General features: G+C 42.7%; 2 protein-coding genes across 2 annotated transcripts in view; both read left to right on the forward strand.

Moving 5' to 3' along the window:
* The first annotated feature begins 806 nt into the window (after positions 1–806).
* Positions 807–18,216, forward strand: part of LOC114458222 (serine/threonine-protein kinase MRCK beta-like) — a 46,951-nt gene continuing 29,541 nt past the window's right edge. Inside the window, exons 1-11 of the mRNA XM_028440565.1 lie at positions 807–1,318; positions 14,143–14,234; positions 15,559–15,642; positions 15,818–15,913; positions 15,988–16,136; positions 16,798–16,891; positions 17,060–17,260; positions 17,325–17,573; positions 17,649–17,835; positions 17,920–18,003; positions 18,081–18,214. Of these exons, the coding sequence (XP_028296366.1) occupies positions 1,153–1,318; positions 14,143–14,234; positions 15,559–15,642; positions 15,818–15,913; positions 15,988–16,136; positions 16,798–16,891; positions 17,060–17,260; positions 17,325–17,573; positions 17,649–17,835; positions 17,920–18,003; positions 18,081–18,214 (1,536 nt within the window). The 5' untranslated portion in view covers positions 807–1,152. The remainder of the gene's footprint in view (positions 1,319–14,142; positions 14,235–15,558; positions 15,643–15,817; positions 15,914–15,987; positions 16,137–16,797; positions 16,892–17,059; positions 17,261–17,324; positions 17,574–17,648; positions 17,836–17,919; positions 18,004–18,080; positions 18,215–18,216) is intronic.
* Positions 9,130–10,750, forward strand: LOC114458223 (zinc finger and SCAN domain-containing protein 26-like). The gene has a single exon (XM_028440566.1). It carries the CDS (start codon positions 9,147–9,149, stop codon positions 10,059–10,061), a length of 915 nt encoding a protein of 304 aa, XP_028296367.1. The 5' UTR covers positions 9,130–9,146; the 3' UTR covers positions 10,062–10,750.

The raw sequence follows: 18,216 nt of genomic DNA on the forward strand, positions 1-18,216 counted from the left end.
GCCTAGCAATTGCATTCGCTTAACATTAGCACTAGCCTAGAAATCGCATTAGCCTAGCGTTAGCCTAGCAGGAGGTAATCTCAGACTGTGAAGCAGGTGTCACGGTCTAAGATTGTAAGACAATCTGAGCATGCAGCAGTCATGTACTGCGATTGTACCTGTGCAAGAATTGCCATGCACAAATTGTCATACTGCAATCACAATTATATCTTCATTTTAATTCAACATTAATATTGTTTATTAAGAAGTGTAATAATGTATTTTAAATATTAAATTAAATATAATAGATAGATAGATTTTACTATAGATAGATAGATAATAGATAGATGATAGATAAATAGATAATATAATGTAATTATCATATTATTGTATTTTTATTATTATTAATACTTTATATTATAGTTAGAGGTATTCTCATTGTAATATGATTATGATTATTAGTATAACCATTACTATTAAATACTATTACTATTATATCACCATCATTAATTACTGTAGCCAAATAACTGAAATATTAAAGGATGTGGGTGTAGAGATTAAGTGTTGAGTGGTAAAACCAGCATTTTAAATATATCCAAACACCTTGTATCATAGCTCTATGTGTGACATTTTTAAAAAATTAAACAGTTTGGAAATCGGTTCAAAATTCAACAAATAATTCTACTTAGAGAATGAGAAAAAACTCTTTCTGCCATAATGTCTATGCACCGCTGCCTCCACCACCACCTGTCCAAGATGGCGGCGCTGTTGACGTGTCCCTCCACAGTCTACTGTATAATATCTATGGCTCATACCAGTATGCCACACCTGGTAGTGCGCATGCGCATATACAATCCCAGTACGCCACACCGGGCTGTAATCGGTCGCCTGGACCCGCTCAGCCGAGCTGAACCGAGCCGGTAAAGAACTCAAGCGACACACCGAGCGGAGGACATGATCTGGGGCTGAACTGAGCGCTCTCACTGGGGTTCGGTTCCCGGAGAGAAAAGCTGATCTGCGGGAGAACCGGGCTGAGGAGCCCGACTCACAGGTTCCCACACCCGGCCAGCGGCGGCTCCTCATGCCGAAGCTTCGGAGCTAACGAATTAGCAGCGGCCTGCAGCGGGGCAGGAAGCGGACTCTGACCGGAGGAACGGCCCCGGGCCCGGCGTGATGTCTGCCCAAACCCGCCTGAAGCGGCTGGAGCAGCTGCTGCTGCAGAGGGACGATGGAAGTCCGAGTGTGGAGGCCCTGCTGGACCTCCTGCTGTGGGTCAGCACCGAGGTGTCCCGGGGCCCACTGCGGAGGGAGAGACACGTCTCTGGGTTTCTGGAGTGGGGTAAGAACCGAGCCGGGACTCGTCCTGATGTTCTGGGTCTGGGTGGTCCATGTTGTGACTGTGGTCCACTTTACTGGTTCTGATCTTCTCATTCACACACAAACGGTTCTTTAAAGCGGGTCATGGGCGGGTTTTACTGACCCGGGTCAGCGTGTTCACACCCAGTCTAAGAGGGCGTGGTCAGGTAGATCAGAACCATTGACGGCCCAGTTCACGTCCAGCTCCATAAAGCCGGTTAAAGGGGCGGAGCCTCTGTCTGCTTCTGCCAATGACAGTGTACATACGTCACGTTCACACTGTACCCACTGTGACGTCAGACAGGTGTGTCAGCAGTCCGCTCCGCCCCCTACTGCTGTTAGTGTGTTTAGAATAGAAGATATTAGAATAGATAGAATAAAGTAGACTTTTATTGATCCCCTGAGGGGAAATTCACATTTGACATTCAACAAAAATAAATACTAACAAGATAATAGTGTAAAATGTCTGACATACGTAAATAAAAAAATATATAAAAACAACAAATGTGCAAAATAAACATATGTTGTTTATTGAGCACCTGTGTTGTTTACGTGTTTAATTGTGTCCATGTTTGGTGATTGTTTACATTATGGCGTTAACGTTGTTTCAATGACTGTGTGGTTAGTGTTGTTTAATTGTGTTAATCAGTGTTTACATTGTTATGGTGAGTGTTGTTTACCGTGTTCTCAGGACCTGTATTACTAATCTGGATTACCTCTTATCACGCTAACTTGCGAGATTTAATCGGTGTGTGCTGGACTACAAACCTTGCTGAAGCTTAATCACTATAGCAACTAAAGGCTGTTTTATGCTTGACGCATCAACGCGCTGCACAGAAATGAAACGAACGGAATCCGCATGAAACAACGCATGTTGCATTTATACTTTGTGCGGTTTCCACTACCAAACTGCAGGGGGCAGTGTATTACAAACACACATTGCACATTTAAAACCTTCATATCCACAGATTCCTTGAATAGCACTGAATCACCTACGATAGGCCACGCCCATTTCCGCCTAAACTTTTGTCTGAGCAAAATTGCAAAAACTTTAAAACCTAACTTTTTTCAATTCCTCTTTGGGGTTTTGTCCAATCAGCGTGAAACTTGGCACGTAGAGTCTTCATTTGTTTTACAGTTAAGCAAAAAATTTTGTTCGGGCAAAATATGTGCAAAATATTAACGAGTAAAACTTTCTAGCTAGCTATTAAAACGCGAACTGGTGCATATCTCGTTCAAAATAAATGCTAACAACACCAAATCTGAGATCCTTGGTCGGCATGTGACTGTGAGGGTATGAGCCAAATTTGAATGATGTAGGCCACTAGGGGGCGCTACAAATAAGGGATACTTATATCTCTTAAATGGCAAGACCGATTTTTACCATTTTAATTCACATCTTCATAAACTTCATATCCACTAGTTCCCTATAAAGAGTCGCGTCTACTGACATAGGCCACGCCCACTCCCTTGGCACATTGCTCTTTGTAAGTCACTACATATCAAAAACCTACTTTTTTGAATTCCACCTTGGGATTTTGTCTAATCAGCATGAAACTTGGCACGTAGAGTCTTCAGTTGGACCTGATCTAAAAATTTTAAAGAATTTTGCTGGCTCAAAATATGCATAAATAATTAATAGGGGTGCGAATCTTTAGGCACCTCACGATTCGATTCTAAATCAATTATTAATGTATTTTGATGCATTTTTTTTTCACAAAATATCTGTTGTATTCACTGTGTCCACGCACTGTATAAATATATACATTATTTACATATATTAATTGTAGTTAGTTCAGTATCCTTTATTACACTAATGGAAGAAGTATGTGAACTGAAAATGTACAAGTTTTTAAACAAAGGTAGTAACAGCCTTCCTTGGAACAAAACTTCAATTGAAAAAAAAAACAAAAATGACATGTCATTATCTTCCAGTCATTAGAGATAAAATACACAGTTATAAGATGTCCACATGTCACTATCCTACACGCCTTCTGCAGCGATGCTATGACTTCTGTTTTGGTTGGTTGTAAAGCTTCAGGATGGTTGTATCAGTAACGTACCGTAGAGAACAGATGGTATATCTAGACTCCAACGTATGAAGCAGTGAACGAAAGCCCTGGTTTTCTACGATAGAGTAAGGATGTAAATCCTTATCAATGGACTTGTTAATCCACTTTAGCTTTTCTGAAGAGGGTGGAAGCTTCGTTGTGACTTGTTCGATCGTTCTCTGGTCAGCAGAGGAACTTTTAGCCACAGCAGCAGCCAACTTTGACTCCTCCTCCTCCAGGTGAAAACGTGCTATAGAGCTTCTCATGTCGTGTTCTTCAAGTACTTAAATTAGTGTAACAGAGCTAACGTACAGCGTGGCTCTTGTCCAGTTCATTTCCACCGTGGACATTAAAGAAACATCAGATTTTAAGCTGCACAGGGCTGGTCTTAACTCCTACACGTCTAGGCTTCATTGTTGTGGTGTTCTCTTTAAAGTGTCCCTCTGGAAACGCGCTGCACGCCACACTTCTACGGCCTTTTTGTTCAGACTTTTAAACGGCCTCTAAAATTTAGATTTTCGATTACTGGAAAATAAAGAATCGATTCAGAATCGTCCACCTCAGAATCTCGATGCATCTAAGAATAGATTTTTTTCTCCCACCTCTAATAATTATTGAGTAAATATTTCTAGCTTGCTATAGAAATAGATAACTGTTGCATATCTCGGTCAAAATAAATGCTAACTACTCTAAATCTGAGATCCTTGGTTGTCATGTGACTGTAAGAGTATAAGCATAATTTTAATAATTTATGAAAATATGGGAAATTTATATCTCTTAAATCGCTAGACCGATTTTTACCAAATTTGGTGGGTATGACCCTGGGTTGCTCCTGGGACCGTATATTGAAGTTAATTGCGATTGGTCAAAGTGGGCGTGGCTTATTACAACATAAACAACAAAAATTTATTTCAGCTGAAGTATTATGTTGAGGGCTGTGAAATTTACAGGGTACATATATAAGAGCACACAGATCACCCATCCCAAAAAGTGCACCACTAGGTGGCGCTATAATGGGTGCAAACGCATTTTGGCCTGTAACTTTCACATTTGAAATCACATCTCCCAAAACTTCATATTCACCTGTTCACAGCAAATGTCACATTGGCCTGTGTCCTGACACTCGCCACAAGTCCGTCATCCTTTGTGACGTACTTCCATGGGCTCCGCAAAACTTGGGGGCCGAGTCGCGCGGGAAGGCTTGGCCCCCTTTCATAACTGCTTGCAGTTCTAGTTATTATTATTGTGCAATTTCCTTTCTTGCATTATGTTTTTCCCTTTTTCTGTCTGTACTGTGTACAGGCCCACATATATATATATATATATATATATATATATATATATATATATACAGGTATATATATGAGTGTGTGTGTGTGTGTGTGCTTGTATTCCTGTTTTTCTGCTGCTGAAACTCTCCAAACTCCCCCTAGTGTGATAAACAAAGGACATATCATCTCATTGTATGAACAGAAAAACCTCAGCGATCTACAGTAAATCTACAACTACCACCACTTACATACCAGGAGGTGATAGAGAACATCTTCACCACGATGGGGAATCCTGGGACGACCGATGGAATTCCACCCACAGAAAACTGTGAAGGTTGTGAAGGCCTGTGTAGGCCTGCACATTTATCAAAGCAGCACAGACGCTGCCAACTCCCCAGCAACCAGTTCCATCCCTCCCAGGTTCACAGACTCCTCTACACACACGGGGGTGGTCCTGTGAGTGGAGGGCAGTGGTAGCAGGCCACAACAACTTGTTGGACATTAGCCGTCTCAGCAAAGCACGAGCTGCACTCTGAGCTCCAAATGATCTCAGGTCATTGTTCCTGACACCACAGGGACTTGTTCCCTGGCAGGAGAACGTAATCAGAAAATACAGGACTGTAGTGAATTAGAAATACAAAACTGTTTTTATTGTAACACACTGTAACAAAAGAAATAAAATATACTAAAAAAGAATTGCACGTTATGTGACCTGTATTCTATATTCTCATACAGCACTTGGTAGATTGTATGTTTGACTGCCTCAGCTTTGTGTGCTGGGATGGATTCCAGCATGTCAGCAACAACACAGTGTGTGTGTGTCCTTAATGGTGGATCTCACTTTCTCAATATCTACTCATCTATGTTAAAGCAGGTCAGCATCTCTATTCTTCAGCTCTGGTCCTGGAGACGCTCCTTGAGGAACTTCTTTTACCTGAATAGTACACAGAAGTGATCAGAATCAGAAAACTTTATTTATCACAGAGGGGTAATTAGGAAGGTACTGAGCGGCATATTAATAAACAATGATAATAATTGAACAGCACTAATACATATAATTATTATACACACAATATATATATATATATATATATCATAAAATAATGTTATTCAAATAATATACACACATGCAGAAAACTAGGGGGTTGTGATTAGGAGTGTGACGATATCTCGATACGGCGATATATCACAATATTTTTTTACACGATCGATTATCGATATGCTCGCACTATCAATTTTTTAAATTTTTAAATTTATTGTTTTTTTCCAAAACCTTCTCTACTTTTTCACTAAAACGTTCCAGGTACGTTTTCACAGAAATGTTGTGACTGTTTGTTGAAGGAACCAATATATTGTTTACTGTAATATTTCACTATAATGATGTCACTGGTAATAAAGACCATATTTATTGTTTACATAAAGCACTATTGTAGAGACTTATTAGTTTACATTGGTATGTTGACACTTATTTACAGAAATGTTGCACTAAAATAGTGTCACTGTTCAGAGGACACTTGTTACATTTATTGTCTTTCAGAGATAGAAAATAAAAATTGTATTTTTTTGCTTAATCTTTTTTTTTCTTGTTGTGTCATAAATTATCGTGAGCTTTGTATTGTGTATCGTATCGCAAAGTACCCAGAGGTTCCCACACCTAGTTGTGATACATGTATATAAGTTTATTTTTTGCGGCCCCCAAAGTAAATGTACAAAATGACAGAAAAATACACAAAACAAGAGAAATAATAAATTTAATAAAATAGAATTATAACATTGCAGGAAAATACTGTAAAAAACCAGAGAGAAACAGAAAATACTCCAAAAACACACAAAACTAATAGAAAAATGAACAAAACAACAGTAGGTCTGTCACTGACCGCCGGCGACACGTCATCCTCCAAACTTTTCCCTTCTGACAGCCGTTCTCGGTGCAGAGGGTTAAATAACAGAACCTCTCTTTCCTTCCACAGTCATAGGGTTAGAGTTAGGGTCACACTTAGAAGCTCTAGTTGTTAAAATACATACATGCAAAGCGCTTTGACCTGCAGTCGTCCCATGTAGGGATGAGGAAACGGAGCACATCACTTCCGCCTTTTTTATAGTTTCTTTTCCTGGGGGAAAATAAGTGTTATTTGGGATTGAATTTAAAATAGGTAATTAAAAAACCTATAAATTAATGATGGGGATGACAATGTGTGGAATGGTTTATTTAGAAGAAACTATTCTTTGGGAACAATAGATCATGAGATTGATGACGCCCAGTAGGAGGTGCTTTTACTTTAAATACAGGCTGCTATGGCCTAGTGGAGAGAGTTGGTTCTGGGTTACAGAGCAGGTAACACCAGGTGATGACAGAGTTGGTCTGAGTCAGAGAAGGACTCTTAGTCGACCTGTTTTTTTTGTTTCATTGTAACTATTGTAAATAGTATTTTCTCATCATTGTTTTTCCTGTGCTACACCTTTGGATGTTGCAGAGACATTGCCATCACGTGGCACTTGGGGACAGCACCTCTGGATTGGCAGACCGGGGTGGTGGTCCCTCTCTTTAAGAAGGGGGATCGTAGGGTGTGCTCCAATTACAGAGGGATCACACTCCTCAGCCTCCCCGGCACGGTCTACTCCAGGGTGCTGAAGAGGAGGATCCGGCCGATAGTCGAACCTCGGATTCAGGAGGAACAATGCGGTTTTCGTCCCGGTCGCGGCACACTGGACCAGCTCTATACCCTTCATTGGGTCCTCGATGGTTCGTGGGAGTTCGCCCAACCAGTCCACATGTGCTTTGTGGATCTGGAGAAGGCATTCGACCGTGTCCCTCGTGGTGCCCTGTGGGGGTTACTGCGGGAGTATGGGGTCCGGGGCCCTTTGCTACGGGCTGTCCGTTCCCTGTATGACCGCAGCAGGAGCCTGGTTCACATTGCCGGCAGTAAGTCAGACCTGTTTCCAGTGCATGTTGGTCTCTGCCAGGGCTGCCCTTTGTCACCGGTTCTGTTCATTACTTTTATGGACAGAATTTCTAGGTGCAGCCAGGGACCGGAGGGGGTCTGATTTGGGAACCTCAGGATTTAATCTCTGCTGTTTGCAGATGATGTTGTTATGTTGGCTTCCTCAAATCAGGACCTTCAGCGTGCACTGGGGCGTTTTGCAGCCGAGTGTGAAGCGGCCGGGATGAGGATCAGCACCTCCAAATCTGAGGCCATGGTTCTCCACCGGAAAAAGGTGGTTTCCCCTCTCTGGGTCGGTGGAGAGTCCTTACCTCAAGTGGAGGAGTTCAAGTATCTTGGGGTCTTGTTCACGAGTGAGGGTAGGATGGAGCGTGAGATCGATAGACGGATCGGTGCGGCGTCAGCAGTGATGCGGTCGCTGTATCGGACTGTTGTGGTGAAGAGGGAGCTGAGTCGGGGGGCAAAGCTCTCAATTTACCGATCAATCTACGTTCCTACCCTCACCTATGGTCATGAGATTTGGGTAATGACCGAAAGGACAAGATCGGGTGGCTGGGCGCACCCTTCGAGATAGGGTGAGAAGCTCAGTCACTCGGGAGGAGCTCGGAGTAGAGCCACTGCTCCTTCTCGTTGAAAGTCCTATTGCATGTCCTATTGGGAAGAGGCCTCGTGGTAGGCCCAGGACACGCTGGAGGGACTATGTATCTGAGCTGGCCTGGTGTCGCCTCGGGGTCCCCTCAGAACAGCTGGAGGAGGTGTGCGTGGATCGGGAGGTCTGGGCGTCTCTGCTGAGACTGTTGCCTACGCGACCCAGCCCCAAATAAAAGCGGAAGAAGATGGATGGATTTAGGAATGGGGAGTGTTTTTGGGAGGACCCCGTGACAAATGGTGTCAGAAGTGGGATGGCTAGTCGCAAGAAGATTATCCGGCCCAAAAGAGCACGCACAGGACTACGTTCACAGCAGAGAGAGCAGCTGGACGAGGAATCAGAATGGACTGATCCAGCTTGGGAGGTAATGTTGGCAGCAGAGGAGGAAGCCAATGAGCCCAGACCTGGATCAGCCTCAACAGGGGCCAATGTCCCAGAAACAGCAAGCAGCACAGGAGGAGGTGAACTGCTTACCATGATGAGAGACTTTATGGCTGCACAGCAGAGGAGAGAAGAGGGCCTGATAGCAGAGCTCCAGGGCCTAAGGGTTTCTCTTCCAAACTGGCCTACACCTGCTGCCACTCCTAGCACCGTGACGACAAGCAGCCCAAGGCTAGACCTGCCAACACCGGCACACCAACATCAGAGGTCCCCATCTGAGGCTACAGAGACTGTTACCTTTCAGTGGCAGGGTTCCAGCAACGGACCTCAGCAGCCAAATTCGGAATGGAGGTATTATCAAGATCCTAAAATTCCTCAGTATCAGATGGGTGAGGACATTGAAAACTTTTTGCTGCGCTTTGAGCACATTGCTAAGACTTGGAAGTGGCCTGAATGTGAATGGGCCTGCTGACTTGTTCCATTGTTGACTGGGAAGGCACTGGAGGCCTACACTGCAATGGACGAAGAGAGAGCCCACTGCTACCCAGACCTGAGAGCAGCCCTGGTGACGAAGTTTGACATCTCACCGGAAACATACCATCAGCAGTTTAGATCCACGACTATCCCGCCTGGTGAGAATCCAACCGAGACCTATCACCACCTAAAGGGGCTCTACAGACGTTGGGTCAGGCCGGAACAGCATTCCAAGGAGGAAATCGGCGAGACCATCATCTTGGAGCAGCTTCTTCGGATGCTTCCAGTGGAGGTGAGGACCTGGGTAAAGGAGCGCGAGCCAGTGGAGGATCTTACTGCAGCCAGGCTGGCTCTACAGTACCAGAACGCGAGGAAGGGTATCTCCACTCCACGCAACACCGGTACACCTCAATGGGCATCCTTCCAGCAACCTCAAATGGGGCCATGTTGGGGAAAGAGCAGCCATGAACCTTCAGGTGATGTCAAATCTGTCCCAAACCAACGTGGACTGGGTAAGGACCTTGTTTGTTTTTACTGCCAGCAGCCAGGCTACAAAGCTTCTGTGTGCCTTATACGCAAAGCTAAAGTCACAGGCGCTTGCTATGCACCCCGACTTGAAGTAAGTTCTAACGGGGACATGGCTGTGAAGACTAAACTTAAAACTGTGCTCGTCAATGGACAGCTGGTAACAGCATTATTGGATACTGGTAGTTTTATGTCCCTGGTTAAACAAAGCCTGGTACCAGTAGGTAGCATGGACTACAGCAGAACCGTAGACATTCCTTGTGTACATGGTGACAAGCATTTTTATCCAAAAAGTGATCTTACGATTACCATTGATGAACAACCCTATCTTATGACAGTGGGGGTAGTTGAACATTTACCTGTTGATGTCATTTTGGGATGTGACTTACCAGTGCTTTTAGATTTGCTACATGACAATGAAAGGAAGACTTAGACTGCTGTGGAAAAACCCAGAGTATTGGATGCAAATGTCAATGTTTCATGCCCTGTTATTACCAGAGCCCAAGCGGAAGCTGGTGTCCAACTTCTCCCAGACCTTGACAGTAGTCTGTGTGACACTAAGGGGCCAATAAAATCACGCCGCCAACAGCGCTTTGAAAAACAACTAATGGTATCTCTACTTGTCAGACAAGATTTCTTGGGTAAGAAAATGTGGGATGTACCTGAAAATATTTCTGAGCTGCAAAAGTGTGATGCGACATTGACACCTTTGTTTGCCAAAGTAACTGAAGAGGAATATCAGAGATTGTGTGGGAAAAGATATATTTATGATTGAGAATGATGTGCTTTACTGTGTTTCTGTTGACGCTAAACGGCTTGTGATCCCAGCAAAGTGTAGAGACCTTGTCATGCATCTCGCACACTAGTGTTGTGGTGGTCAAGACCGGTCTTGGTCTCGAGACCAAATTTTAAAGGTCTTGGTCTTGTCTCGGACTCTGAAGCATTTTGACTCGGTCTTGTCTCAGACTCTGGATTTTCCGTCAAGACCATTAGAGACCAGCACTAATTCCTGCTATTTTTAAACTTTTTTATAATGTGATAATAACACGAAGAAGAACTGGATAAAACAATTCTTTATTCATTATTTAATCCTCCCCGTATAATGACCACAACCTTCCTTAATGTGACTGAGTGACGTGTGACACACTCATATGTGTGTGGCTACGGTATCAGTTTGGACCGTGGAGCGCAACGGAGATATGAACTAATCACTGGTAAAAATCCCAGTAAAACTCTGTAAAACAATCACCAGTAATAAATATTATCTCCCTGGTAAAGACAGTAGCTCTAATAACTGGTAAAATGATAAACTGATGATATTACAGTCTGTGAAGGCTGGATAGGGGACGCACTTACTCTGCTTCTGGGTCCTAGTGCCAGCCGAGCGGTGAAGCATGTTCCGTTTACCGTGTTTACTGAGGTCTGTGTGTGTTTAATAAGTCCGTGTGTGTTTAATAAGTCCATGTGTGTGTTTAAGAAGTCCGTGTGTGTGTTTAAGAAGTCCGTGTGTGTGTTTAAGAAGTCCGTGTGTGTGTTTAAGAAGTTCGTGTGTGTGTGTTTAATAAGTCTGTGTGTGTTTAATAAGTCCGTGTGTGTTTAATAAGTCTGTGTGTGTTAATAAGTCTGTGTGTGTTTAATAAGTCCGTGTGTGTTTAATAAGTCTGTGTGTGTTTAATAAGTCTGTGTGTGTGTTTAATAAGTCCGTGTGTGTGTGTTTAATAAGTCCGTGTGTGTTTAATAAGTCTGTGTGTGTTTAATAAGTCTACATGTTTATGTCTCTGTCCATTCACTCTTTTCATTATATTCATGTCTTTTAAGTCTTTATTACATAATATCAGCTGTAGTCCAGGCCGCCGCCATCTTGGATTATGTCGTCACCAGTGAGTCATCACCACAGAGTTACACTATCACAGAATGAGTCAAATAACTATAAAGAGGTTTAATATTAGTCTATTTTATTTATAAAGTGGTGTTTTTTTGTCTTCAGACTCTAATTACATTTATGTCTATAATATGTTCCCCACAATATAAACAGGTTCACAATATAATTATTTTTATAGTTTCTGTTTCCACTGTATCAGAATAATAATAATAATTCTCAACAATAACTATTGATTAATTTGTCACATGACTTTTCCAGGGTTTGTTTTATTTAGTTTCACATCTACCTGTAGATCTATGTTTTTTACACTGATGACAACTAGTTTGTAGTTTTATTTCAGAAAGTTTCACTTTTACAGTTACAGTTGGAAACCTTTGTTAATTAAATATCCTAGTTATATTACAGTAACCAAATTAAACTATATCAACTAAGTGAATTAATAAAAATAACCTGTTAAAGGCTTTTTCAAACTAAAAAATGATCTTGTGAACTCTGTGACCTGTTAAACCTGAACAACTCAAAGAATCAGAATCAAGAATCATTATTTCTTGGTCCTTCCTGGGGCTAGTTGGCTGGTTCAGGAGGTTTGTGCCACAATTTGCAACCATTGCTGCACCACTCACTGCGCTCACGAGTAAGGACCAGAAAAACCCAGTAACCTGGTCTAACGACTGTGCAATTATATTTGCTACACACACACACGCAAACAGACATTTCCATATTTATAGTATAGACTAGTACAGTGCCCCTCGGAAGTATGTATTCATGTGGGAGCATAAGGGGTATAATTGCGGGTGCAATTTTCCTGGTTTAATTCTATGGGACATGTGCATGACTTCATCACTTATATTTTTTTGTTTGGTGTATTTTTCTGTAACGTATGTTTTTTGGAGTCATTTGTATTTGTGTATCTTTCTGTTGTCTTTCTGTGCATTTTTTTTGTATAATTATTGTTTTGTTACCATTGTAGTGTGATTCTGGAGTCATTTTGTGTGTAAATATTTAGTTTTCTCTCACACACGCGCTGCAGAGAAATGTGTAGCTTTCAACACAGCAGCTATTGCTGTCAATCACTTCCTGGTGAGGTCCGTCCAGTCTAAATAGCGTACGGTCAAACTAACGTTTTGAAACGACATCATCTCCAAATAAGAAAAGGGGTTTATTTTCGGGTGTGATTTCCCTGGTTTAATTCTATGGGACATGAATATGATAAATTATGTGTTTGTTTGTTTTTTTTTTTGTTTTTGTTTTTGTTTTTTTTTTTACTCACTTTTAGATTTTTTTGTTTGGTGTATTTTTCTGTAATGTATGTTTTTTGGAGTCATGTGTGTATTTGTGTTTCTTTCTGTTGTGTTTTTTGTGTAATTGTAGTTATTTGTTGCCATTTTAGTGTGATTCTGTTCTCATTTTGTGTATATTTTGTATAAATATTTAGTTTTGTGTATTTTGAGTCATTTACATATTTTTGTTGTATTTTTCTGTAATGTATGTTTTTTGGAGGCGTGTGTATTTTTTATTTTTTCAGTTGTCTTTTTGTGCATTTGTGTTTTATTTTACTTATTTAGTATATTTAAATAAATAAATACCGTGTTTGTGTGCGCCGTGAAATGTTTGAGACGCTGATAACCAAACTCCATAGACATTGTTGCGCCAATCAGAAAAGTAACAAAACTGTGCAAAACAAAATGTAAAACTCCAAACTACATGAGTGAGTGAGTAAATGAAAGTATTATCTATAATTCAGCTGTCTTTATTTAAAAACTAAAATCATTTTTTACCTTTGAACCAAGTGGTCAGAGCTTAGCTTTCATGTACGGCACCACAGAGAATCTGTAGTTTTCCAGATGGAGAATTGAACAGGTTGGAAAAGTGTCTGTAAAAGACTCACCAGTGGCTGATGGTTTCATATGATCTATTCAGAGAGCTCTATGTTTAGGTCTAAACTATCTTCTTCTCTCTCACTCATGTGTTTACAGTCGGTGTCTGATTGGCTGTGTGCGCAGTGATTGGCTCTGGCTGCACACGTGACTCTAGCTCGTGTGAGGAGCTGTGCAGTCAAATAGATATAGATGGTGCGCTAGCGCCCCCTCACACCCTGAGGTCAAAAGCTGAATAGGTTTCATTTTGGGGCCGTACAGAAGTGAAATCAAATTAAAATAAACATTTTGAAATGACCAAATTACTCCAAAATAACAGATCCGCACACTCGGGGTATTTGGAACCTGTTGACCGAGTTTCAGGTCGAACTCGCACCACGTCAGGGAGATATTTCTCTCACACACACAGACGTTCCTTGCTTTTATAGGTAGATGTCATCAGTAAATGAAAGGATTAATTTATCATTAATAATCTTCTTTATAAACTCAGCTGTCAGATCTGCACTAACCAGGATCATCTATCAATGGGCAGGTCGTTTATCATGAGATCTGATTGGTCAGGAGGCGGGGCTTTAGGACTCGCTAACATCCAAGCCAGAGAAAAACCTGGTCACAACCAGGTTAGCCGTTCAGCATTAGTTGCCATAGTGATTAAGCTCCAACGACCTTTGTAGTCCAGCACACACTGTTGTTTACCTTGTTGTTCTCAGTGTTTACATTGTTCTGATGGGTGTTGTTTACCATGTTGTTTTCAGTGAAGCCGTTTACAAACACACTCAAAGAAATGAGGCTCCGCAGAGACGACTTTGAGATCTTAAAGGTGATTGGACGAGGAGCGTTTGGAGAGGTGAGACACACACAGGTGTGGCTGCTCAGAATAGTTGCGTACCTGTGTGGTTTACCAGAGGTGTGTTCCATAAAGGAGGGTTAACAAACTCTGAGTCTATCCATAAACTCTAGGTCAACATACCGAGCGATGGTAAACTCTGTGTATCTGATTCATTACAGCTGGTATGAAGTGGATCAATAAACCCTGAGTCTGTAAACCTTGGGTTACTGACGTGCACGTGATAAAAAGCCATCATCAATGGATCAGAGATTACACAAACTACCATGGTAACCACCTGGAAATTAGTGATATATTCACCCTGATGGTGAAATAAGTCTGTGTTTGATGAATATGATCCTGTTCTAAAGATGTGTTCAGTCTTCAGTGACTATAGTGATTAAATCACCTGTAATTAATAACACTTTATGATCACTTCATCACTTTATCTCTTCAGTGATGTGACGAGTGGTGAATAATAATAATAATAAAATGTGTCTGAGGAGACGTGTCAGCATCATAGGATGTCTGTATAGAGAGTCCTCCTGTTACACTGGATATAAACACAGTGACTGATGCTTCATATCTAATCATTTATATTGAATTTAATGTAATATTATCACCAGATTCATCTCTACGTCATAAAATATGTCATAAAAAAACACTGAAGCAGAACGTGAACCCACAACCCATCGCTTCCTAGAGCAGCGTCACAATTCACTGTGACATCATAACTTCATAGATGTATGATCTACAGATTTAACTGTATAATAATATAAAACAATAATCGAGCCTTAAAAGTGTATTAATTTAAATGATCATCTTCTACTTTATATTATCTACAGGTTTGTATTCAGTGAACTTTACTACAGACGTCAGTAGATGTTTTAATGTAGATCAACCTCTCAGTGTCTAAATGATCTACATCTACAATGTTAGAAAGAAAGAAAGTAATGATGTGAACACGTCTGTGGTGTGTGATGTCACTAATGTGTTTCAGAGAAAAGTGTTAAAGTTCATTAAAGTGTTCAGGTGGGCGGAGCCAGGTAGAAACCCAGGGTTTCTTTGATAAAACCTGTCAGTGACCAGGTTTAGTTCATGGACAATGTTGCCATGGTAACATACTCAGAGAAGAACATACCTCACGTTTATGAAAGAGATACTCAGAGTTTCCCTCATTTGAGCCTGAACATACTCAGAGTTTGAACACGTAACCTCTGGTTACTATGGAGACCTGGAGACACACGTGTACGTGCTGCAGTCTGATATTCTTCATATTTGACCTGGTTTTATGTGTGTCTCTGTGTGTGCGCGTGTGTGTGTGTGTCTCTTTGTGTGTGTGCAGGTTGCCGTGGTGAAGATGAAACACACAGAACAGGTGTATGCTATGAAGATCCTCAATAAGTGGGAGATGCTGAAGAGAGCTGAGGTTTGATCCTAAACTGCTGATGTCATCATTTCTCCATGACACAGAATCCCACAATGCAAAGTGAAGTTCAGGTCACATGACCCTTTTTGATTTATGAGGCTGTCCCAGCAGGGTTAGGTTAGGGTTGTAGGAGCGGTTGCCATGGTAACAGTGTGTGTGTGCTGTGATTGATCAGACGGCGTGTTTCCGTGAGGAACGTGATGTTCTGGTTAAAGGAGACAGTCAGTGGATCACCACTCTGCACTACGCCTTCCAGGATGAGAACTACCTGGTTAGTGCACGTGTGCACCCGCCTCACTTAACGTGCACACTCCCACACTAACGTGCACGCCCCTGTGCCCTCAGTACCTGGTGATGGACTACTATGTGGGCGGAGACCTGCTCACCTTACTCAGCAAGTTTGAGGACCGACTTCCTGAAGACATGGCAAAGTTCTACGTGGCTGAGATGGTTCTGGCTATCAACTCCATCCACCAGCAGCATTATGTCCACAGGTACTGGTTCTACTGGTTCTATTGATTCTACTGGTTCTATTGATTCTACTGGTTCAATTGGTTCTCCTTTTTCTATTGGTTCCACTGGTTCTATTGATTCTAGTGGTTCTACTGATTCTATTGGTTCTATTGATTTTATTGGTTCTACTGACTCTACTGGTTCTATTGGTTCTATTGATTCTACTGGTTCTGTTGGTTCTATTGGTTCTATTGGTTCTATTGATTCTATTGGTTCTACTGGTTCTATTAATTCTACTGGTTCTATTGATTCTATTGGTTCTACTGGTTCTACTGGTTCTACTGGTTCTATTGGTTCTGTTGGTTCTATTGGTTCTATTGGTTCTATTGGTTCTACTTGTTCTATTGGTTCTATTGGTTCTACTGGTTCTATTAATTCTACTGGTTCTATTGATTCTATTGGTTCTATTGGTTCTACTGGTTCTACTGGTTCTATTGGTTCTGTTGGTTCTATTGGTTCTGTTGGTTCTATTGGTTCTACTGTTTCTATTGTTTCTACTGGTTCTATTGATTCTATTGGTTCTATTGGTTCTATTGATTCTACTGGTTCTATTGCTACTGATTCTATTGGTTCTACTGGTTCTATTGGGTGATGGTGAAGATTATGATGATGATGATGGTGATGGTGATCTCCGTCCTCCAGGGACATCAAACCTGACAACGTGCTGCTGGACGTTAACGGTCACATCCGATTGGCCGACTTTGGCTCGTGTCTGCGTCTGATGGAGGATGGAATGGTAACTAGTTAACCTGGTTAGCAATAGCTAGCAGGTTAGCAGTGGGTCAGCTGACTGTGTGTGTGTGTGTGTGTGTGTGTGTGTGTGTGTGTGTGTGTGTGTGTGTGTGTGTGTGTGTGTGTGTGTGTGTGTGTGTGTGTGTGTGTGTGTGTGTGTGTGTGTGTGTAGGTGCAGTCGTCGGTTGCCGTGGGAACCCCTGACTACATCTCTCCAGAGATCCTCCAGGCGATGGAGGACGGGATGGGTCGCTACGGGCCAGAGTGCGACTGGTGGTCTCTGGGCGTGTGTGTGTACGAAATGCTGTTTGGAGAGACGCCGTTTTATGCTGAGTCACTGGTGGAGACGTACGGAAAGATCATGAACCACGAGGTAAGACCAGATGAGGAGGTGAAGGTGGTCCAGGTTATTGACTGAGTGGTGTGTTCCTCCTCAGGAGCGCCTCACCTTCCCCTCACAGGTGTTGGACGTGTCCGATCAGGCCAAAGACCTGATCCAGCGTCTGCTCTGCTGTCGGGAGCAGCGTCTGGGTGGGCGGGGCCTGTCAGACTTCATCCAGCACCCCTTCTTCTCTGGCATTGACTGGGACCACCTGCGCCAGGCTGATGCCCCTTACGTCCCCGACGTGTCCTCGCCCACCGACACCTCCAACTTTGACGTGGACGACGACGTCCTGAAAAACCCGGTGAGAGTTTTGGCGCCACCGCTGGCGTTCAGCCATGCTGCCTGACCCGTGACCTCTGACCTCTGCCCCCCACAGGAAGTGGCCCCCCCGGTGTCTCATACAGGGTTCACGGGGCAGCAGCTTCCCTTCGTGGGCTTCACCTTCACCACCGACAGCGTTTTCTCAGAGTGCAGCAGGAAGTTACCGCTGGAACAGGAAGTGTTTGAGAAGAAGATCAAAGAGCTGGAGGAGGAGAAAGAAATGTTGCACCTCAGACTGCAGGGTGAGCTTTCCAACTAACGAGCTAACTAGCTAGCTAACTAACAAACTAGCTAGCTAGTACTGAGCTGAGTTTGTCCACCCTCAGAGTGGACTCAGACCTCGCCCAGAGAAGAAGAGACGGTGAAAAAACTCAGCGAGGAAATCGAACGTCTGAAGAAGAAGCTGGAAGGTACGTCACTGTGACCAGGACTAGTTATGGTCTGGTTAACCCACCCCTCCCTTCCCCTCCTCTCTGTGATGTGCCAGACTCTGATAGGCTGGAGCATCAGCTGGAGGAGGCGGTGACTCTCCGAAAGGATCACGTAAGCTCCGCCTCCAAAATGACCGGCCTGGAGAGACAAGTGAAGACCCTGAGACAGGACAAGGAGGACACGCACAAGGC

The sequence above is a fragment of the Gouania willdenowi genome (assembly GCF_900634775.1).
Source record: "Gouania willdenowi chromosome 24 unlocalized genomic scaffold, fGouWil2.1 scaffold_320_arrow_ctg1, whole genome shotgun sequence".
Lineage (NCBI taxonomy): Eukaryota > Metazoa > Chordata > Actinopteri > Blenniiformes > Gobiesocidae > Gouania > Gouania willdenowi.

Bases quoted from the DNA above. Each gene is read 5' to 3' on its own strand.
- LOC114458223 (XM_028440566.1), top strand. From the start codon at position 9,147: ATGGACGAAGAGAGAGCCCACTGCTACCCAGACCTGAGAGCAGCCCTG.